Source organism: Mastacembelus armatus, chromosome 6 (assembly GCF_900324485.2).
Source record: "Mastacembelus armatus chromosome 6, fMasArm1.2, whole genome shotgun sequence".
Taxonomy (NCBI): Eukaryota; Metazoa; Chordata; class Actinopteri; order Synbranchiformes; family Mastacembelidae; genus Mastacembelus; species Mastacembelus armatus.
This window is the reverse complement of record NC_046638.1, coordinates 18,566,143-18,590,972: the sequence shown is the minus strand read 5'-3', so window position 1 is coordinate 18,590,972 and position 24,830 is coordinate 18,566,143. Positions and strand designations below refer to the sequence as shown.

Sequence of the window (24,830 nt, the reverse complement as noted above, 5' to 3'; positions counted from 1 at the left end):
AGGCTTGCTACAAACACTCACATACACACACTTCATTTTGAAGTGTTGGTTTGGAGCTTTTGAATTGCAAATGTATATACAATGACTGTCTATACTGTATCTGGAACTGGTAGGAAATAAGTCTAAAGCTATAATACATATTCATATTGCAACTTGACAGAAAGTGATTGGCCCCTAATTATTTAATTAGGAGAACTGCGTGGGTGTCAACTCTGACTCTTGACTCAAATACAACAATGAGGAATTCATGAATTAATTATCAAAACACATGTTTTTTAAACAACTTTTAATTTCATCATAAAAGACATAAAAATGACTTTTTTACTTACAATACATAATCTCAGGTTCTCAGGTTTCTTAGGTAACAGACATTGTGTACAAAGATCTTTCTTCAATCTCTGGTGGTGACTAAAGACATAAATAAATTCGGACAGATGTTTTATTCTCATCTTGCCAAATAAATGGGATCCTGGCAGTGTAGCCTGTACCCTTGTTTATTTGGCGGTAAGGTAAGGATAAGGATAAGGTAAGGTAAGGATAGGTAAGAAAATCCAAAAACTGTAAAACCAGGTGACGCACGCCCACACACACACACACACACACACACACACACACACACACACACACACACACACGCGCACACACACACACACACACACACACACGCACGCACGCACACACACACGTAGAGACTATAGAAAAGTGCAAGATTTCTAATACTGCAAGGCACAAACTATCAATAGTAGCATTATCTGTTTTTTTCTAATATAAAAATATTAATTACACAGACATACAAAATGTTTTCATACAGTAACAACACAAGTAAAACCTTGTCTAAACTCTCAACAAATATCTGCAATATTTTTTAAAATATGTTCTAGACATACACATAAAATTACCACAGAATTATATACAACAGATTTGACTACAAATACATATTTTATAATGTTGAATTAAACTATTAAACAAATATGAAAACAATGGATGAAACATAACCAATAATACTTAAATTAAATTATTAAATTAAATCAATAAGAACCAGTAAGTCATCAACTGCCTTCGACAATTAAAAATTACATTTGTTAACATGATAAAAAAACTTTTTGGCTCTGCCTTTATTGCACACAATTTTTCAAATCATTTGCCATTGAGAAAATAAACCTGTGGTAAAATTACTGAAAGAAAAAAAAAACTAAAATAAAGACTTGATATTTCTTTTCACCCATACACTTTTGAAGGTTCAGATCTAAGCTATCTTTTTGATAATGTGGACGGTAACGGAAGTAAAACCATGCACAGGAAAGATCAAATTTAAAAAATAACACAGAGACACTGACAGCAAAATTGTTTGTCCTATATTATAAATTAGTTTGTTTTACTATTGGATATAAACTCAAGTGTATTGTGTAGCATGTAGCAGTTTGATGTCTCGCGTATGACACATTTCAACAATATACCTGCCTGCAACTGCATCTTAAATCCTTTACAAAACATTAACATACAGCTGGTCGATTGACTTTACTGGCATAACTCAAAGATTCAGATAAAAATATATTACATCATGAGCTTATACTCAAAACATTAAGTACAAGATATCCCTATTTGCTGACGATTAGTATATGCTGTCCATACATCAATATTTTGTTCATGGTAGGTGGAAACTGGCTTGTCTCCAACCTCCCAACAGAAAACATCCACTCAAGCTGCTTTTCAACTTTCAAACTTAGATGTTTCTCTGATTCTGACTTCCTAAAACACCATGTTTGTGTTAATAACAACATACAGGATTCTTTAACTTTTCTGTATGTGTGAGGCCAAACAAATGCATCTTTCTCTGAGCAATCCATTTACTTACACTTGAACTTCTCAGTCACTCCCAGGTAAGAAGTGGGGACATTGGGTCTGAACATTTCCAGTTCTCACGTGCAGCACATTTCTGTTAGACTGCTAGATGATAGGGGGCAAACTGTGAGATAGCTCCTGGCTATCTTTTCTCTCTATGTCCACTTCTTCTTGAGGCTTGATAATGATGTGAATGGGTCTTTCTCCACCTACTTCTTCCTGTTTGGTATCCTTGGAGAACTTGCCCTCATTTTCACAGACCTCCTCCTCAGCTGAGGCCCCGATAGGACGCAGACGCTCAGTAGAGGCCATTTTTGTTCCTCTGTCTGAACTGTCTCTCTTCAGCTTGTCATTAGTGTTGCTCTCTGAGGTGATCATCTCTGCTGTGCCATGAAAAAAAGCTATTAAGTGTCAGCTTTAGTAAATATGGCATCAGCCAATAGGTATCATAAAAAATCGTATGGAAATTTCAAGTAATCAGTGTGCACCAATTCAACCGGAACTGGATAGATTTTGTAAATGTAAATCTAGCTTTTGCTTGATTATTACTGTTTGTTGTATGCATAATCTTTTATTTTTACTTCAAAACCATATGTAAATGCAATAATTGATCATACTACGTGAATATACAATGAAATTGACTGCAGTCTTACCTGACTTGTTGTTTGCTTGTCTGTCTGTGTTGATAGAACTGTCTGAGGTTTTCTTCACTGTAGGCTTGGTTCTTGTCCTAACTTTGTTGAAATTTCCCTCCAGGATCCACTCATGCTGTAACCCTTCATCAGGAGTCATACGCTTGGTTGGATCCCAACTAAAAAACAGAGAAAAATAATGGCAATTATGCAAGTGCAGCTTTTCATTTGATTAATGTAGTACTATTATATGATAATTAAAATAATTTAAATCATTAAAAAGCCACATCCAGTCCAAGAATGTGAGACAAAAAAATGAAAAATATATGATTGTAAACAGTCTAACAGAAATGACGAGGGAACATACGTGAGGCAGCGCTTGACGAAGTCCAAGAACAAAGCGTCATTCGTTTTCAAAGCAGCTGACAGATCCTTGGAGTTGGGCCTACGCTTCTTCCCCTTACTGTTGGTGATGTTCCTTGGGTTTCCTTTGGAGTCTGCACACAAACCACAGCGCATAAAGTTATCTCACACTTTCTACAAAACTGTAGTCTACCTAAATATTCATTTATCTTTTGACAAGGTCTGGTAAGTCTACAATGCATGCTGTATAATTTACATAGTATGTTATATAACATATAAAGAGCCATAAATAAGGCATCAAAAGCAGATTTTGGTTCTCACCAAAGAACAACCTCCTCCTCGATGCTGACTGAACAAAATCATTTGGAGGCATTCCCAGAATCTGTAAGTTCAAGTATTTGGATACATACTGAGCCATCTCACTAAACATACTGAAACATATGCATTTACATTTACAAAATGTAGGAAATAAATATAATAAGTTTGGACACACAATTATTTCCATGTCATACCTCCATTATGCAAGCTATCTGCTCCACCTCGCTCTCTCCCGGGAAGAGAGGATAGCCTGTGTAGAGCTCAGCAAGTATACAGCCCAGACTCCACATGTCAATAGCCATGCTGTAGGGTTGACCCAGGATCACCTCAGGGGAACGGTAAAAGCGGCTCTGGATGTAGGTGTACACTAAAGGAAAACATGAAAAAAACACAGTGAGGTGTGTAAGTTCATATACTTTATAAAATTGATATTTGAAGGACCAGATGTGATCATTTCTTTGATTAGCTTATCATGGTAAAATGATTTTTGATTTTCACATATTTTCTCAAATGAGTTATATGTTCTTACCCCTTTGTTGTTCATAACAGCTTGACCCAAAGTCCACCACCTTGATGTTCCCTGGCCCTCTCTGAGATAGAAGGATGTTCTCCTGTTCAGAAATAAAACATCCAAATGTTACTGCTTTTACATTGTATTGATGCAGTATTATAATGCTCCACAAGATGGAGCAAAATTCACACTATTGTTGTGGGAAATTTTGTGTAGCACAATTATCAAGAGCAGTACAGTGATTCAGTGAAAAAGTGTGGTCCACATCAGGCTTTGTTGACTTCAACTGTGCTTTAAATCATATCCACTAATTTTAATTCCATATGTATTTTCAGGTGATACAGATGCTAGGCAGTCAGTACCGGTTTGAGGTCGCAGTGGATTATCTTCTCCCTGTACAGCATCTGCAGGCACTTGAGAAGAGCATGAGCAAACCGACGGATAAGAGCGAGGCTGAAACCCTGAAAGTTGTTCTTTTTGATGAGCTCGTACAAGTTCACCCTGTGAAAAAGTACAAATATGATGCAATGTTACTTCATAATATTATTAAATTATAAAATAAACTATTCCCTTGTTGGATGTTTTTAAATAATTAAACAATTAATTTCCAAAATATTTTCCCTCAATACATTTTTACATGCACGTAGAGTAATCTAAGTAAGCATTCTCTTATAAAAACTGCAGCACATAAAGTACTCCTTTAAGTTCTTAAAATAAATGCTCTGAAAAAAGAAAGCTGCTAAGTTTCATTACCCATAATAAAACACCCACTGAATGCCATGTGCAACATACTTGGAAGTAATCTATGATTGTGCTCACATACACAGAAAGATAGGCACACAGCGTATCCTCCTGCTACTTGTGATAAACATAAACTTCTTTAGACTGTGTAACCGGAGCTTTCACACCATGGAGCAAGAAGGGGTAAGAGATAGGACTCTAATCAAGGCCTTAACTAAAGGATTCAGTGACAGTAATGTTAGACGAGGTGACAGTCCAAGACGCCCTCGAAAGGTCATTCAGCCAGTGTGATACACCAATTTATCTCCCCTCAGATAGATGTCAGTGCCAATCCAGGGTAAAACACAGATAGCTTAAGGTACACAGGTAATCACTTAACTCCTGATTGACTAGAGTCACATAGATGTAGTAGTAATGACTTGAGACAAGTGAGAACCCTTTGATAAGGCAGTACATTCATCTGTTGTACCCACTGAAAGGTGAGTAACCTGGAATATGTTTGGTTAAAGGATCAATTATTCAGTATTGTCTTTATAGTACCTTGTAGGACTATTTTCTGAACCTGCAGGCCCACTTGTTTGCATTCAGAAAGTGAGTAAATGTGCAGTACTAACCCGAGAAGCTCAAAAGAAATACAAAGGTGGTTTCGGAAGTAAAAGTACTCCTTCATGTGGATGACGTTGTGGAGGTTATCTTTGTCTTTCCTCTTTATTACATCCAAGATTTTCAGCTCAACTAAAGCTTGATGGTGAAACCTACAGATGAAAATGTATTGAGTTAGACACTGATACATTCATTTTAGAGACGTATTAGAGAATAATTATATGTATAATATAATAATATATATAATACAAACATACTAAATGTATGTTCTGAGCAGAGCATCTCTAATATTTGGATGTGGAAATTTATAGTGTTAATTTTCTTTGATAGAGAATTTTATTCCAGCAGAAATTCTGTGATATTTCTTTATGCTAAACATACTAACTCCTCTCCCATTATTTTAGATCTAAAACTAGATATCTGACACAGTGAACAGTACTCAGTGTTGTGGCAGTTTGCAGTCATTTTGCTTTCTGCATTATTGAAGCTGCAATAAGGCCAAACAGCTCTCCCATCTAACCTACAGAACTTGGCCACTGTGATCCTCTGGGAGTAAGGACAGGTAAGATAACACCACAAGGTGCCAACTTCTATCATGCTAAATCAGGATCTCAACGATTTGGCAGACTCCTGAAATGTAAAATGATAACTACCCAGGCATGTAGAAAAAAAAAACCCACAATGCGGTATCAGACCTCAAGTGCATGTCAAAGGTTGACTCCTTGAATAACACTTGTATACAGATAATAGGTTGTATCATTTAATATACTGTATTAACAGTTTGAAAAGGTTTGACCAAACATGAATTGATTAGAATGAAACATCAGGGCTTACCTTTTCTTATTGCGTATAATCTTAAGAGCGACAAGTTCATTGTTCTTGTGGTCCAGACATTTTAGAACCTGTCCAAAGGAGCCTTTCCCGATCACCTCGAGCACTTCAAACCTATAGGCAATATGGTCATGCAGCACCTGGAAGACCAAAAACAGCACAGTGCATGTTTAAGCAGAATTGACTTTCATTTACTCTATACTAATAAATAAAAAATTATGTGATTAAGAAATTTGAATCCATGGTAACTACTATAGTAGCAGTAGGCTCACTTTATCTGTTTTGCACAGAGCTGCTACAATACTGAGTGTACAAATATTTCACTGTAACTGTCAGTCAAAGCTGTAATAGTGAGATGAACTTCAATGGAGATACAAACAATGGTTAATGACTCCACCTAAAACAGCTCTTTCACTACATATTGTCTTACACCCAACTGCCTGTCATTAGCTTGATTTATACAAGATAGTCAAAACTGTTGTCACAGGGTGACCTCAGTGCATTTCGTTGCAAACAAAGAGCTCCATCCAACTGAACAGTGGGTTTTCAGCTGCAGGATCAAGCTTAGATGAAGGCATGTGGTCATGTAAGGTTCAGCTTAGGCTTCAAATTTCCAGTTTGTCATAATATTAAATAATTAAAATTTTTTTTTGGTGCAGACTGGCATGAATATGTATGAGCTATAAAATGGGACTGATATGTATCAACAAACGGACACTTTATAACAGAAAGATTTGCTGGGCATGCAGGGCATGATTCACCACAGGGAACATTTTGTCACCTTTTTCTAGTTTTTTCATAGCTGATTTCAAAAACTGTTTAGAAAACTTCTTGTTGCAAACAACTCACATAGCCATGTCTCCCTATTTCTCTATGTCCCCAAATTTCCTGTCCACCTAAAAAAATAAAGACAAAATTTTAAAAAATACCTTAAAATTTGAATAAATGTATATTGTGAATGATTACCAAACTCAAATATTTTCTGTAGACTCTGCAAGTTCAGTACTGCCATGACCTGATACCAGTAGGGGCCTAGAGGGTGTAAAATAGCATAGGTGACATTTATCAGATGCAGCCTGTGGAAAACACTGGTGTAGCCCCATGTAATACCTTACCCTGATGTAGCTTCCATGCTCATCATCATATCCAGAGTTTTGTGGTGCACCCTGTGAACCCTCAATCTTCTGAGAACCCAGACCCAGGAACCAGATCTCTGCATAGTCCATGATTTCCTCCTGCTCAAACTCTGTCAGCCGCTCTTGGAAGTTCATCAATGCCACTGCAAGAGGAAGTAGGAGGAGGTGGTGGGAATGAGTCACTATCACAGGATAGTGGCCAATCACCTTTAAATGCCAGAAAGCTATTTTTTGCATCAGTAGAAAGTTATTATTACTTGGTCACTTGTTTGTGTTTGAACACCCCCAAAATATCCAAAATATGTAACGCCATCACTATGGTTTTCAAATTCTCTTACATTATACTCTTATCCATAGTGCCTTACCTGTAGGTGACATGGGTAGCCTCTGTCCCTCATATGTCTTTTCTTTCTCCACCTTGTTGCTGATAATCTTGCTATTTCGAGAGACTGATACTTTATCCATTGTTGCACCAAACCGCATGGTGAACTGCTGAGTGGGCTTTGACCTATCATCCTGCACAACAAACACACATAGAAATTCACATGTCATCTCTCTGACATCTTATTGCAGAGTCAGTTTTGTTTCTGATCCAACATAAGCTAACAGCTGTGAGTCACAAATATACTGATATTACTGATATTCATAATGATTTTGCAGTAAACCTGTTCCTGGAAATACGATGTGAGTTTTGAGCTATATTAGTTCAAAAATATCTTTCTCTTATCTTTTATTTCAGACACAGTATATAATAGTGTAATAAAAATCTGACTGCTAATTTTACAAATGTAATTATATTAGAGGCTCACCAGGTGTGTCTGAAAGTTGTTTTGAGCCCCTTTGTTGGTAATTTGGGGCAGGATGTTGTCCGAGTGCTGGTGCTGGTTTTTGGCATTGCTGACCACCACGTGGACCACTGGTGTCTCAAGCTGAGGCAAAGTCCCTACACCAGGGCCTAATTTCTGCAAATCAGAGGGATTGTTTAACCTTTACTGACTTCAGCAAAGAAACACATATTATAAACTTTGCTACATTATGTATAAAAAATGTAACAGATACTAAAAAAAATTAAGGTCAGGGGATGGAAAAGATTGGATCTTTCAGACATATTTATAGCAGTGTAAATAATGATAGCATACACAAGATCTGATTTAGGCAAATCAACAATAAACCTGGCCAACTTGCACTGTTCATCAACTCTGTATCTCAGTTCAAAATAAAAACAAATACTGAACAGCACATGTAGTTGTAAATGTATACCTAAACCAGCTACAGCGAGTGAGTTAGTAAGTGTGAAGTCCAAATGTACAGTGTTATCCTTTGTATGCTGTAGTTACAGTCTTGTCCCTCTCCTTTCTTCATGAACATGTCTCTGTCTGGCTGCACCTCATCATTTGTGACTTATGTTCTTAGTTAGTGAGCTACATTCCTTTCACAGGCATTTAGTTTGTGGAGGCTCAGGTGACTAGGACCCCCCAGCAGGTAACGGCTGGAATTACCGATCGGGGTAAGAGTGAAATGGGGACAAAGCCCTGTGAGGCTGGGTTCTGACAGACTCTGTCTGTGCTGGCTCTGTGGGGGAGATAATGCTCCCACAGCTGCCATCCTGCTTGCTCTGGGAGCATGATTACATGTGTCAGCCTTGCAAAGTTCAGACCTGGCAATGATGGGCAGAATTAGACCTCTGACCTATGCCAAGTTCTCTGGGAAAAAATAAGATATATTTGTCAAAAGGGCATGATAGTGTGCATACAGACAAATTCCATATGGAAATTTTCAAAACTGAGCTGTCTCTGCATACAGATTTTTCAGTGCAATGTTTTAGCATCATAATGCATTATTTCACGCAGTTAATAGCATCTTTACAGGAAAAAAAGGTTTCCCATATATACAGTATATGATCCTAATATTTAATGTTAGAAACTACTGCAGGATCTGCCAACTTGTTTATGACGCATAGAGATAGAGATAAATATAGTCACAAGCACCTGCCACAACAGGCAAAGGAAGTAAACACAGTTACGTGCCTGTACATAACTGGGGGCAATGCAGTTTAAATAAGCTGCTTTTGTATTATTGGAAATAATTGATATATTATACCATACATCCACATATGTTTACAACAGTTTACTGCTTGTTTATGAAAAGAAAAAGCAGAGGAAAAGTACAAATACTATGTCTCAAGCAACTTTAGCTTGATAGAATAAACATACATATTGAATACTAAAATAAAAAGATGGCATTTGACACTACATATTGTCTGCATGGCACAGCTGCTATACCATGTTGCACAGGGGAAGCACTCACCTGTGAGCAGGGTTGGGTTGTGCCAGTATGGTTTCCTTCTGATGGGACTCTGTGTGGGTGAGGGAAGACCTCTGGTCGTGATGTCTGTAGGAGGAATAAGAGTAATTCACAAAGTATTCTGCAAAAAGAAGCAGTTTTCAACATACAGAAAAAGTGTGTTCTACAGTGATTTTTAGTTTTTTATAAAGCATAATACATAACATTAATTACAATGTCAGATTGAGAATCCCTTTACACCAAAAGAGATGGATTAAAGCAGCCATGTTAAATAATAAATAGCATCTTGTGTTCATTCTGGGTGGCTGTGTTCTCCAGTCTCTGCAGACATACACAGCCTGTGGGCAGATGAGTGATGTTGCAGCCAGAGTAGCAAAAATAATAATGCACTATGATCCTAAAATAGATTACTTCTGCAAAACCCATCGACAATGATCCTCTCCTTATTCAGTATTCTCTGTGTACCTTCTGGTTTATGCAGGTCTATACTCATGTGCACATCCATGTGTCTGGTAGTGAATGTATTGTACACGTGCCTACAAGGCTATGGAGATCAACGTGCCTGAATGAAATGCATAAATGATGCAAAAAACAATACAGTTTTGGATGTTCTGGAAAATATGGCAGTACCGCACATATTTGGAATGATTCTGCACACTTCCCTACAGCACAAGCCAGTTTACATGTGCCTTGTTAATCAGCATGTGTTGGGTGACACAATATGGGTAGAATAAAGCTTAGCCCCATATGGAGAACTGAATTAAACTGACTCTGCCAGCCTGGCATGGACGGGTGGAAATAGGCAGGGAGGACTTGAGACAGGCTGAGTGGTTTGTTGTCCACAGGTGGGTAGGGAACAGCTTGCCAATCATAATCTTAAGCTTTAACACTGATTCAGAAGCATGAGCAACATCAGGTCAATGTCCCTGGAGCATGATGCAGTGGGACAAGCTAATGAACTGACCCATCTCAGCCAGCTCAGGAGAGCAGGCTGACCCACTGAACCAACATTTTAACTCTACTTTACAGACCAGATGTACTGACTGGTAGAGAGAAGCAAACACTTTGATCTTCACGCTGAAGTTATAATGCTTCAGTGACCCGAAAACACAAGGGCAGATTAAATAAATGTAGTCATGTTACAATCTCAGGAGCATTGGGAGCAACAGCAGGAGCAATGTAGGTCACTGTGGCAGGTTGGTTTCTAAAACATCATCTGTAAAGGTCTGCTGTAAGCCTACCTAATGAGCAGTGAGCCAGTGGAAACCCAGTGACATCATAACATGTGCCCAAGGCCCAAAGAAAAATACCAACTGTGACCTTTTATCCCACAGTGATGAACAAGTGCCACTATATAAAATAAGGGTAATCACAGATGAAAGAACATGTCATTTTCTTCTTCTCCACCAGTTATAAAAAACAGTAATACATACAGATTCAACAGGGTTGTTTCCTGTGGACTCCTAAACAAAGTACATTTACACTTGATAAATATAACAAGGTACTGCTCTAAAAGAGATTCATAAGGTAACATCCATCCATCCATCTTCTATACCCGCTTTTCCTGTTCAGGGTCACGGGGATCCGCTGGAGCCTATCCCAGCTCTCTCTCGGGTGAAAGGCAGGGGTACACCCTAGACAGGTCACCAGTCTGTCGCAGGGCCACATATAGACACACAAAGACAGACAACCTCACACACTCACACTCAGTCCTACGGGCAATTTTAGAGTCACCAATCAACCTGACATGCATGTTTTTGGACTGTGGGAGGAAACCGGAGTTCATAAGGTAACATAAATTAAAAAATGGAAGTAAAGACAAGGAAACAAAAGTCACCAGCAGTGCTGTCTATCTGTATGACTGCTGGAAGTGGAGGGTCATCCCAGCAGGTTTGTGTCAGCAGCACTAGCTCATTAACATCCTCAGGGGTCAGTTGAGGGTCAAAACAATAAAGCCACTGAGGCAAAACATCAACAAAGTGTTAAACTGTGCTCGCTCATACTCACTTAGTTATTTCTAAATGTTTAATCGCATTTCACTGTCATTTCCATTGCACGGGACAAGACACATGCACTCATCAGTGTTCATACTGATGAGTGCATGTGTTAATTGTTAGGGCTTGTCAGAGCTAACATCCCCATCCAACATCTGTTTCTAAAACCTGCAAAACTATTAAATTCTTCTTCTAAGTTCCAAAAACAGCAAGGGTTAAATTTACATTGGTTTCCATGTAAGGTGTGAACACATATAGAGTTACAGAAACTGTCAGCACAACAAACACTGAAATAAGTAGGCTAAACATCGACTGAAATAGAAATGGATCAGATTTTTCAACATAACTTGGCATGAGGTCAGGGGAAAGAGGGTGCTCTGCAAAATAAAAATTCAAGTGGGATAAATTCTGGAGGAGAAATGGAAATGCTTCCAATGTCTGAATGACTTTACATTCTTGGCAATCAATAAAGTTAAGATAGTAGTATATAAAGTGCAGATTATCACTTTTGCTTATCTTTGTAAAAGGATACCTGTGGAGGGTTTCTCCTAAAATGGAACTGGGCTGAAAAGCAGCCCTGTATCTGGGCAAATAATCCATGGAAATTCAGTGTAGATACAGAAATCTATCTTGACACTTGTAGAAATATTGCAATGGAGGAAGTGTGATTATAATATTATAAAAAACTCTAAAGGGATTAGATATTGATACTAAGACGTTATAAGTAAAACAATCTGATTCACACATTTGCAATAAATGAACGATAAATAGAAACTGGAGTACTACTCACACTACAATTAACCAAGGGAAATTGCTGTTTGAACAACAATCTAACCACATAACCAACAGAAACTCCTCACCTTGTTATTTATTTCTGGCAACATGTTATCTTATTAAAGTCAGTCTTTACAAATCCTCGACAACCCAAACACAGAGAAGAGTTTATAAAATCCAAGAAAGTCTCATTGTATCCAACTCTGTCAGTCCAGCCTCATAACCGAGATAGTTTTCACAAGCCCAACTTCGTGATGAACACCGAATCAACGCCGGGGATGACCTGGATGACCGATCAGATCCACCGACTCAAACCGGCCGTACTCCTGGTTTTACGTGCGCAGGGTAAATGCGTTGTCGTCAGAGAGGAGATTAGCGAGCGACTCAAGCTGTTGAGGGTCTCTGCGCGTCAAGCGCTCTGCTAATTCACTCAAGGAACCACCTGTTTAGCTTTCTGACGCGGATAGCCGGGGACGTCCCCATATATATTTATATATATATATATTCATCCATTTGCTATCGTCCACCTACACCCTGCTGTGTGAATGATGCGCTCTCCAACACCGACGCTCTCCAGTGTTTACACCGACGCACGCACCTCCTGGCCACACTGCTCGAGCGCACTTAATTTACAGTAAATGTTACTGAGCCTGGTCGCTCTCAACATGAGATCCAAAGAGCGCCTGTGTCACGTAGACTCAATAAGTCTTAGTAAATCAGCTTAAAACAATTTGACAATTTTAGCAACGGCACTTAATTCGAGTTTAGGAATAAAAAAAAAACATGAGATCATTAAGTTGTGCTGCACAAACACATGCCCAGATGAGCAAATGAACAGAGTTTCAGTTGCTTAACAATAAAATGATGCATATAGCTTTTGAAGAAATAGGCTGCTTTCCTCTAAAAATCCATCCATCCATCCATCCATCCATCCATCCATTTTCTATACCCTTATTCCTTAACCAGGTCACAGAATCTGCTGGAGCCTCTAAAAATCCTTCTATTTATTTTAGTAAGCTTCTGTAAGGGCCATGCTGTCATGCCTTTGCCAAAGAAAAAGAATAACACGAGGCCATTTTAAAGATTTTGTACTAACAAGGAAATAATGAAACTATACCTCCATGAACTTCTATACAGGCACAAAGGGAAGCTCCCTGTTACACAGATTTTTTTTTTTTTTTTTTGATGCTCGGACTTTTTGCCATAATAAAACACTGCCATATTACAAAACCACACAGAGGCAACATTTTCCAGAAAAAGAAAACTGGGTAGAGGGACAGAGAGAAACGAATAAAGCCTTTTTTTTGAGTGACCGCTGTGCGTTTTTGAGCCAACCAGCAGATTTTAAAAGTACTTCACAAAACGAAGAAGAAAGAGCAGGGGATGATAACAAAATCTGATACAAGGTTTTCCTCTGACCACACTGATATGTGAAATCACATCTTCAGCGTAACATAAGACCAGACATTACAGCATTAACACCACGTAGCCGTCATGATGCAAATGTAAGAAGAGGATATTTGTTTTCCTATGACTAATCCCCACTGCAGGGGGCAACAACTCAGTTGCTCCATGTGATGAGGAGCCCAGAACAAACACAGAAGATGAATATGCTTAGATGACAGTTGTTATACAACAGCAGTGGCCACTTCAGTAATCAGTGTCAGCACCGGGACAGGATGAACAGCCATTGAGAAAGCTGCTCATGCACTCCTTACTCAGCTAATCTAGTCCCTTATTCCCTAATCTGTTTTTTTGCTTCATTTGCATTTAATCACACAAAAAGAACTTATCATGAATTGACATTATTGGAGCTATTTCAGCCGTGTTTGAGGTGCAGCTAAACAAGAGCTGACAGACAATTTCAGGATTTGTGTGAAGCCGCAGAGCATATTTGGCACCTGCTGGTCGAGTGGCGTAGAGTGGAATAGGCAAGGGGGACGCTCAGGTCTCTCAGAGGTGGGAGGCTCCTTTAAAGGACTAAAGAGTGGAGGCATTTATCTTATACAATCTCTACAATCTTTACCACAGAGCAGAACCGACCAGGCTGTATCTGTATTTCTATGGCTTATTTTTTGTAGAATGCTTACATGACACAATTTTATAAAAAGCCACATATCTTGTATCTAATTCTGTATCTAAATATGTCTCTACACTGCAGCATGGCTATAAAAATATGGAAATACGTTTAAGTTAAAGATGATAAATCACTGCAAAATGATGGAAATATTTAGCCTAAAAGCATAATTTCCATGGACTTTTTCCTCAGTGTTATTTAGGGAGACTGATATCACTCTCATATACTGCTGTCTGTGAATTAACATCGTTTAACTTAAATACTGGAAATTGGGAAACAATGAGCTTGTTCAGTGATAAAAATCCACATAACAATGCCTTTAAATGCACAGATAAATATGATATATCGTGGTTGGTTAATCTAAACAAAAAATGAATTCTAAAAATATCAAGTTGTGGTTTTACAGATGTAATTTCTCAAGCTCAATGTCTGATCACAAGACAAGAAACATTTTTTTGGACAGGGCCATGCAAGCTGTTTCTCTCTGTTTCCAGTCTTCATGTGAGCTTAGCTAATTAGTTGATGGCTGTAGTTTCATATCAGATAGACAGACAGGAGAGTCTTTGTATCTATAGCTCAACAAGGAATACGCATATTTCCCCCCAAAACATCTTACTTTGTCTCTTATACTGAAGTATGCAGAAAAACCTAAAAGCACAACCCATATTCTGACTAGGAAATCCTTGCCACTGTTCACCAGGGAAAGTCTTATGCTGTGTGCATTTTGTTGTCCAGGTGACAATGCATTGGTGAGGGTAAGCAGCTGCAGCAAAACAATGCAAATAAAGTATATCTCACTATGACTACCAAAAACTAATGAAACAAAGCATCACATTTTAAGTATGCATGGCATAAGACAAAACAAGGGCTGCACTACCAGTGAGCAATTCTAAAAATAGAGACTTAAGAGCTTGGAACATGAAACAAGAAACAAAGGGTAGAGAGAGTGTTGGCAGATGGAAAAATGGAAACTAACAATTATCTGATGTCCCATTTCATTTGTACTATTTCCAAACATACCTCAGGTTGGACCCTCCTGTTCCTGCCCCAGCAGCAGCAGCAGCCCCGAAATAGGCTAAAACCACAGGATGCAGGTGATGACCCGTTTTCCCACATAACACATCTCTCCCATGCTGTCACCACCACACCCTGAAGCCCACCTCAGGCTCTAGACACCACTTCCAACCAGAGTGAATGAAGTTGATCAGATAGATTAACTTAGATATCAGATAGCTGCCCATAGAAAAAAAATGAAGGATGATGATGATGGTCTGCGTTTCCTGCTATTTTATGTCTAAACCGTAAGGCAGGATCTTGCAATTTGACTCCATTCCACTATATAAAGCTCTTCTTGCTCATCGCACAACTTTGATGCTATGAAGTTCAATTATCATTATGTTGATTTTCCATTGTCTTCTTTAGATGTGTACAAATCCTAAAAATATAAATGATTTCTCACTGCAGAGCTTCCTGTGACTCTTCACAACGCGCCACTGGACTTAGCTTCGCTGCATCATTTACTTATAGGTTACATTCCAATCTCTGCTTTCTTCCCTGTCAGGCTCCTACAAAGTATTTTTTTCTGCTCCACGGTATAGACAGAATAGAGAGGCAGGCAGCAGACAGACAGAGTGCGTTGCTTTTTGCTGTTGTAAGTGGTGAGAGAGTGCTTTCTGTCATTGCCGCTGCCAGTGACGTACGGATGGGACTCAACAAGGGAACCATCCAGAACCGGAAACAAATCAGCAGGGGCCTGGTACTAAGCTTCCTGTAAAAGAAGCCTCTGGGAATGCAATTTGAGTGAGAGGGAGTTATGGGGCTAGAATGGTACTATAGATACAGAGCTATACTATAGATATAGATCCCAGTATCCTCCCAGGTGGGACCAACATGAGGCTGATGAAGTCAGACAGCGAGAAGGTGCACCTCTAACAAGTGTCTCATGGGGTTCAACAGCCTACAACTTTCCTCTGCCTTCTCTCTTGCCACTGTATCCTGGAGACAAAGCCAGAAGGGCTGTCATAATATCCCCACCTCCCCTCCCAGACTTCTCCTCATCTCCTCCTCCATCTCTTCTATCGTTCTCCACCTGCTTGAAACGCCTGTGGGATGCTTCAGTCTTGCTGACAAATAGTGTGTGGGTGAAAGCTTATCCTACCACACCCTGGCTGCGCCTGGCCTCCTGCCTGCAGGGAACTGGAGAGGCCACAGCAGGACACGACACAGAGGCTGAGTTGGGCTTTACACTGGAGGTAGTCATGGGAAAAGTGTTGTATTTACCTCTCCACATCTCTTTATTTGCTGCTGATGGTTAAATAATTTACTGGACATGACTAAAAGATAATATCTTTTAACATCAAGTTACTATGAAGGTTCTGGGCATTTCATTTTGTTCATTTCATACCAAAGGGCATGTCCTCTTAGTAACAACACAACAACCAAAATAACCATTTACCAAACATCCCTCTACCAAAAATAAAATCTGTACATTTTGTGTAAACCATTTTATGGTGATAGGAAAATGTTGCTATTTCTGTAGCCTGAAGCAGAAAACTTCTGTATTTCATTACTGCCCTGTTAGGCAGTCTTGACTCTTTATCATGGTCCTCATTTGGCCTTCCTGCCGAGGACTCTTATTTTGTATTAAGTTCCTGTTTCCCTGTTTTGGTCCCCGGCAACTTTATGTTTAATCATTTTTGATTAGTTTCACCTGTCTGCTCTGCCCCTTTGTCTCTCTCCCTGTATGTCTATATATAACAGTCCAGTTCCTTTGTTTGCTGTTGGTCCGTCTTGTGTCTTGTCTCCTTGTGTCCTGGATGATATCCTGTGCTATCGCCTGTCCGCCAGCCTGTTTCCCGTCCATCAGCCTGTGCTGTTAGTGTTTCTACCTGTCTTTGTGTCCTACCTTCCTGCTCCTGATCTTTGTGTCTCCTGTTCTTCCCCCGCACACCTCCAGTTAAGTTTTCCCTCTGTCTGTTTTAGTTATAATAAAACCTTCTGTTCTGCAAAATTCATTACTACAAATACATAACACACTTATATGGTATAACAAGATTCTAGCTGTGTCTTTTCTGCCCTTCCTCATCTCCAAGCTTTTATTTACAATATTTAATTCTCTACACAAAACAATAATAATCATTTGACAGGCTGGTGTCTTCCCAATGTAACACCTTTGCCAGGTCTTTGACCCATCAGGTCAGATCTGGACAGATCCTAGTGTGGCCTGTCCAGCCACCTGTTCCACCCAGATCTGGCCAAATTACCTCCTCTCAGAAGACCTGGTAAGCTATTAGCAAATTGCCGCCAGGTGTCTGGCAAAGCAAAGTGCACCAAGATGAGCTGCGAGCCAAAACAGACAGTAGCTATATCTCTTGACACTTGGCAGAGAGGAGTGACTGTGACTAGTTTGACCTAGCTGGCTGCTGGACTGCAGCATCTGTAGTTTCAGACGCACAGCAGGTCTCTCAGTGACAGCATGTCACCATATGAGATATGGGTCGCATTCACAGATTGACACACTTAGACACACTCGCAAACAGATGATTACAGGCCCAGTTGTAACTTATGTATGACATGTTAATGATGCTTGGCAATACAAATTAGGCAGTAAAGATATTGATTAATAAAGTATTGGTTGTAATGGTCCCTCAGTCATTTATTCAGCTACAGATCCACAGACAAAAGACTTGGACCTAAATGAACATTTCCCTTTAGGCACCAATTCTTTAACCAAAGACAGACATTAATTTTCTTTAGAAAACTGAACATTTTAAAAAGGTTCTTACCGGTAGTCTAGAGAGTTGCAGCTGTACCTTTTGTAACAAGAGTGGCTGAACTGCTAGCTGAGATTACTATAATTACAATCAAGTCAAATTTTTAACATTAGCCTGATTATCCCTGAGTGATTTTGTGTTTTCTTTGTTCATGCAAATGTGCTTTTGTGTTTGTGTGATTGTATTTGGGCCAAGCCAAATCTCATTAGCCATGTGCGAAGGCACACTACACAAGGGTGAAGAGGGTGAGAAAAAAAAACAACGTGCTGCATTCATCTTGGGTCGAGCATCAGTAACACAAGCCAGTGTTTGATTATAGCAGAGCTCTGTCAAAGTCTGAATAGACTGAAACATCAGTCACAGTCATTCATTGCACCTCATGTTTGCCGTGGGGCTTCAGTCAGAAACATTCTGCACTGCTGTAAATAGACAAATAACTGACAAAAATAATTAGAAATGAAAATTAATTTCAATCCAGAAAGTTATTTTTGAACCAGTGCTATTAGCACTTTTTACGATGTACTTGAAAACTTATTTATGAAAATAATCCTTAGTTCTGCACCTTTAGACTATTGTTTATCAAACCTGTGATAAATAAAAATATATATGTGATATTCTTTATATGTATTTTTTTTCCATGAATGTATAATCACTTCTGTGTATTTGCATGTGTGTTTGTGTGGTGGGGTTGATGGAGGTGGAGGATGACCTACTGCTTCATATTTGTGTCAACTGTGCTAGCCCAATGAGACTATCCATATATAGAACACACATAATCCTTTCATGAACTATTATACATAACTCATCATTTCATGTATGTTAAGAACCACAACAGACACAAAACCCAGACTCTCACAAAACCTGCCAGAATTGGGCCACACGTCACGTTCCCTGAACTTGTTTAGCAGATGACTGGACTATGGTGGTTTTTTTTTAAACAATAGCCTTTTTCCATTTTTAGTGAGTCTGAAAAATTAATCCCTCACTTTTGAGGCTAATCTGACTACAGATAAAATATGTCCACTTTTAATAAAAGCTATGCTCCAGTATGTGAACAACTTACAAAGTTGATGCCAGACAACATCAGCTGACTAGAGGGGACTGTCACTGCTTGACTGATGAAAGTGTCTCGTTTTCTTGCTCCAAACCAAAACCAAAAATAAATCAGGCCATAGTTACAGTTACAGTTACATATTGCACTTACTGTCATGCTTTTTCCTTTATATTGCCACCACACAATAAAGACACGCAGCAATCAGTAAATCAATACATAAGCAATAAAATTGACTGATGCAGCAGAAAATGTTTGCTCGTGTGTCAACTCTGCAAAGCACTTCTTTATAAACAATTTTTCTAAAACACCTGGAGAGCTTTCTTTGTGTATGACCATGACACAAAAGCTGGAAATTAGAACATGCAGGTAAAGTGAAGGCATCATGGTGTTGTCAGGTAGAATGTCTATTGTCATAAGTCCATGTTTTCTTAAAATCATTAAAGGCAGACAATCTAACAATTTGATACAAGCAGAAAATAAACCCTTGTTTTAATATATGTATGGAGAGCAGCAGCTCTATAGCTTTATAATATAGTGATGTCCTTGACAAGTTTGCATACGTTCTGTTCTCTTCAAATCCCAAGACAATATATTGAGCAAATAATGGATATTTTCAACTGCAGATTAAAAGGAACTTCTTTGACACCTAAAAATACAAATTCTACACATCGCTACATGACTCGCGCACCATGTCCAGCTGTGCTCACCCCACAGATTGCCAGTGTTATCACAATAGAGCTGATCAGAAGAAATATGTGTAACAGCTGAAGCAGGTGTGGCACAGATGCATGTGTGTTTATATGAGTTTATCTACATAAGCAAAATGTCACTGGCCTCTGTGCTAAGAATTCTTACAATGCTGGTTTAGTCCCTGTCATGTGCAGTGAGGATGTTGACCTGAATGCTCCAGTCTCTGCCCTGCCAGGTCTGAGAACCTGAGGATGGATGCAATTCACTTGTGCCGCCAGGCCGGCATGAGTGATGACAGCCTGACATCTCTGGTAGCTCTGTGGCCTCACACCTTATATCTTCAAATAGCTCTGATGATCCCCCCAGTGAACTAAAAGCCCAAAGCAACACTGACTGTCACCACACTACAATTTGTATTTTCTACTTTCCAGAAATTATTTCACTTCCATTTGACTTTTCGTATATCTTCCTATCATTATTTATACCAGCTAAGTTACATTAAGAGACTCACACATTCCATCACTAATTGTATCTCACACTCCTTCATCCTGAGGGATGATCGGCAGAGGTGAGCTTTGTCACTTGGGTAATTTGAGTATTGTCAGCCCTTCTTTTGACCCCATTATTACCCAATCTCCTGTCACCTGCCACAGGAACCTTCTCAAAGTGAACTACTTTTGTCACCACCTGAATACAAAAGACCCCATGTCTGAGCTAGACTAACATGGACAATACGCCTCTTTCAAAAGGTAACAATTAGTGCAAATTGTGGATTTGATCTGATGACATGTGTTGCAGATGTGGACAAAGGCTTTTGAACAAAGGTAAGCTTTAAGGTGGGCTTTGGGTGCCAAATGCAACAGGTTATACTGTTCCACACACTGTCATTAAAATACAGAAGACAGATAGAGTCTGTAGAGGAGATTCGATCTTAGATTCAAATAGATTATTATCCAAAGCTCAGGTATAATCTACGGAAACAGCATTCCGGCCTTTTGCATGCAACAGATGCAGGTATATACTCTGGCCTATAAGACCAACACATGCATGACTTCAAGGTTAATCCTAATTATAGTGATCACAATTATGTAACACAGTTACATTCTTTATGAGTGGTGGAGACAGTAATTTGAATAATAACATGGAGAAGAAATTTAACATATAAAGCACTTTTCTAATTATAGGTAAATGGAATTAAAACAACAAAACTGAAAACTGTCATGTTTGTTTATTTTTTTAATGTTACCTTTCTACTTTTACTTATTTTAAATTCTGGTGGAATGTATGCAATTAGTTCTCTTAATATTAGTGGTGAAGCACTTCCTCTGCTAGAAACAGTAGTGGTAATATTAGAAATTGTTTCCGAGAATAAAAATGAGACATTAAAATCTTGTGCTATGTTATAAGCTGAGAGCCCATATAGGTAACAACAGCCGGATCTCCTTACATAACACTATTTTAGATAAGACTTCACACACTATTACACAACAATGCTCCTGAGTTTATAGATATGGAAAGAGAGGGTGTGATGGGGGAGGACGATTGGCATACCATGTTTAGCAGCTCTGTACTGCATGACTCACCGTTAAAGGAAAACAGACACTTCATGCAACTAAGCCAGGCACTCATTAACAGAACTCCCTGGGTGGCTGTTTACCCAGCATTCTTTGTAAATCCAATTAATGTTTATCAGACTGTGGGAGTGTCTCAGTCCAGCTGTCCCCTCTGAAGCAGCACCACAACATCTCCTCACCATGGAAACCTGCAGCAGTGACACAGCAGCACGCATAGGCTCAGCCTTCGCTGTACAAGGCCAATGCAGCACAGATTTTCACAGTCCTGTGTGGGCCAGTAGGAAGGATAACGGTCATCCACAGTATACCTGGTTATTACAGAACATGGAGATTCAGATTCATGTTAGACGCATGGGCCATGTGTCACCCCAGACTACAAGCCAGAGGCCTTTCTGCTGTGTGCAAGCAAGCAGAAATATTTACACAACTTAAAAGTGCACGCATGACACCACAATTTAATTCACACACATGCACAAAAGTTGAAATGAAGTGGAGAGGTTCTTAGAAATGATTGCTAGTATTGCTGTATAACCATATAGTGTTTATATATGGTTGGTTTTACATATCTATCTATCTAACTAACTATGATGCTCTAGATATATAAATATATATATAGAGAGAGAGAGAGATAGAGAGATAGTTCATATATTTATATATATATATATATATTTATATGTGAACAGTGTGTGAACCTCGTGCTCAGTGACACTGATATCAGCTTTTAATTTAGCAGATGTAAGCTCTCTCCACATGACTGGCTTTAATTCAGAGGGTCCAGTGTCAACGAAAGACAAAGCTGTGACGAGAAATCCTATCGGGGCAGGGTTCATTAGAATAATGGGGACGCCTGCTCCCTACTCCACAATGTGTGAGGGTAAAGCCTGGGTGAGGCGTAAGGGTTTGCCTAGATAAACAGTAGTCTAAAACAGGTCATGAAGTGCACAAAAAATAATCAAGGTCATGATCTAAATCAGTGTAGTGACAGTGTTGTCATGCAGGGTTACAAGTACAGTTTTATTAATATATTATTTGATTAAAGAAAATCACTGTAACAATCAAATAATTAGTCATTGTATCAGCAGCAGCACTAACAACCTTTCTCTTGTTCCCAAGTAAGAAATGCAAAAATGTCCAAAAATGCCCATTGTAAGACAAATAAAGATTCGTCTTATGTTATGCACTGTATGTCAATGCAAAATAGTGTATTGAATGAATCTGACAGTACTTTCTAGTATAGTATATAGCCAGTACTTTGGCTTAAATGCCAAAAGGAGACTAGAGTAGTGAGTCATAATGTGCAAAGGCTACAAATATGAAAACACACTGCCTGCTAGAGGCTCAGGGCATTTCTTGAAGGGGTGCAGTGCATCTGCTGAGAGCAGTTGCTTACGTCTGTGTCTTGTAATGACGCAAATTCTCTCTATTGATATCCCAACTTAGAAAAAGAAAACCTCTTTTAAAATGACACCCTCAGTGTGGAGTCCACGCATTTACAAATCCCAACAGCTTCAAATGATGCTTTACATAAGGCTCTTTCCAATTTCTCACTGATGTTGAAAGATTTTCATTGCTCTTGAGAAGCTTTTCAACTTAAACTGCTGGCTGTGCCATAACTAATTAATGAGAAAATCTACTGTATGCCAGTGGCCTTTTTAAAGTACTGGGATAAAAGAACCATGATAGGGTTACATATTAAAGACTTTAGTCAGCACACCCCACAGTATGCAATGCTGCTCATGTAAGACAACAAGGTCTAAACCTTTGGTATCTATATTTTAAATGACATTCATTTATATTTTGATGATTCATCTTCTTCTGTATGTCCCTGAAATCTCCCACACACATATACATGAAAACACACACAAAAGGGACCTATTCATCATCATTTACTTCTCTTATCTGATACCCTCGTTCCTCAACTGTATATATTATTTAAATTATTTTTCCTTCCCATTCATCTATTTCCTCCAAAAATCTCTGTTATAAATACAGCCTAAATAAACCCAGAGCCCAGGCAGCTTGAAAATATGATGACCAACAGTGTCCTGCACAATGTACATGAAACTATTTAGTCACATCTGCTCCACTGGTTTGTCTGAAGTTTAAAAATGTATTGAAAGTATAATTCACAGTAAGTATAAAAGTGTTCTATAGGAGGGATACCAAAGGGGCTTTGAAACACTCTAATCCCTCTACGCAGAGAGGGAGGGTGTCACTGCTGAATGAATGTGTCCTTGTAGGGCAGAGCTGAAAGTTGTGGTATTTTCCAGGAACCGAGGATGACTGGGTTAAACCAGGTGGTGTCAGAGAACCTCAGATACCATTTGTGGGCTTACAGTGGCTCAAGGTTGGATGGTTTTGTTTTCCCAACATATGTGATGGGAACATGGTACCTCGCTCAGATGGTCCAGTGGTACAGGCCAAAAAAACCACAAGGCAGAGTATGTTCCCTAATAAACCACTTCTGCCCAGTACACACAATCTCCTAAATGACATTTATTTAATGGCCTGCACATCAGCACAAGTTGTACTGTACTGGAGGCTTAATGTCATGACACAAAATTAGGGCCACTGCTATGAATTAGATACTGAAGTGATCAGGCTTACAAGAAAGATTCACTAAATAATTTCAGGATTGAAAAAAAATGTATACATTTACTGGGAATTAATGACTACCAGCCTACCTTAATCAGCAGTGGAAAGGTGCCTTTTCTTTCTTTTAATAGCTTATCCAGCTTAATTTTGGAGGCTTTCCTGTCCAAAAGAAAAATGTGAGTTTAATATAACTGCACATAAGACATAGTAAACATGCACAGAAACTATTCAGGTATGTTAATGTCTATCTTTAGGATTCAAAAATAAAAGTCATAAAGTAAAGTAAGTAAAGTGGCGTTGTCCTTGTTGCCCTTGACACTGAGCTGACAAGCACAGTAAAAACACAATGTTTAGATGATATCAACTCAGCTGTTTTCTCTTACAGGCAGTCACAGCTGTAGGAAAACGACCCGTTTTCCAAAGGAGCAGGTCTTTCCAGGAACTACACTGACACCTTCTGGGCACAGTTGTCTTCCACCAAACACACCGAGCTCCGCGCTGAGCTCTGTCTGTGTTATACAGGTGTCAGTTCACTACTAGTAGGGTTCAATAGTCGCACTCTGCAAATATACGTGAATCACTCGGAGATAAAGAACTTTTGTGAACAGCAGCTGTCGAAAAACGGATTCATACTGTAAATAACATCAGACTTTCAAAGTAGTTCACTATGTTCACTATAGGGAGATTGCAATTTCAAATAAATAAAAAAAATGAATAAAATAATAATAAAAATACACTGAACAAAAATGGGTTAAACATTAAAATGACACTTATTGTCCACAGTTAAATAGAAAAACACTCACCTCTTCTCCCACACTTTGTTCGGAGTGCTCATGGCGAAATAAATCAACAAGGTGGCAGTGATGAAGAGGTCATGTGCCGAGTACTTAGTGTTAAGTAGATTTTATTACCAATATCCGGTGATCCGGTGATAACACGAGACCGTTGGCATGGCTGCGGAGCGTTGCCACCCCCGGCTTATCCAAAACACAGGCTGCCCCCCCCCACAGTAAATAGT

General features: G+C 39.0%; 1 protein-coding gene across 4 annotated transcripts; it reads right to left on the bottom strand.

Annotated features, from left to right (window-relative positions):
- Positions 1-345: 345 nt before the first annotated feature.
- dyrk4 (dual-specificity tyrosine-(Y)-phosphorylation regulated kinase 4) lies at positions 346-24,781 on the bottom strand. Of its 4 annotated transcripts, none has more exons than XM_026312448.1 (15): positions 24,616-24,781; positions 23,902-23,971; positions 9,285-9,368; positions 7,787-7,939; positions 7,343-7,493; positions 6,957-7,120; positions 5,845-5,981; positions 5,022-5,162; positions 4,029-4,167; positions 3,685-3,766; positions 3,350-3,522; positions 3,159-3,219; positions 2,842-2,971; positions 2,496-2,653; positions 346-2,225 (listed from the first exon to the last, which is right to left on the bottom strand). In XM_026312448.1, the coding sequence occupies exons 1-15, from the start codon at positions 24,645-24,647 to the stop codon at positions 1,948-1,950; spliced, it is 1,953 nt and encodes a 650-aa protein (XP_026168233.1). In that variant the 5' UTR covers positions 24,648-24,781; the 3' UTR covers positions 346-1,947. The 4 variants fall into 4 exon arrangements, with proteins under 4 accessions (XP_026168233.1, XP_026168234.1, XP_026168235.1 ...); XM_026312449.1 differs by having other exon boundaries at positions 346-2,222; positions 24,616-24,777; XM_026312450.1 differs by lacking the exons at positions 23,902-23,971; positions 24,616-24,781 and adding an exon at positions 12,136-12,652.
- Positions 24,782-24,830: the final 49 nt, after the last annotated feature.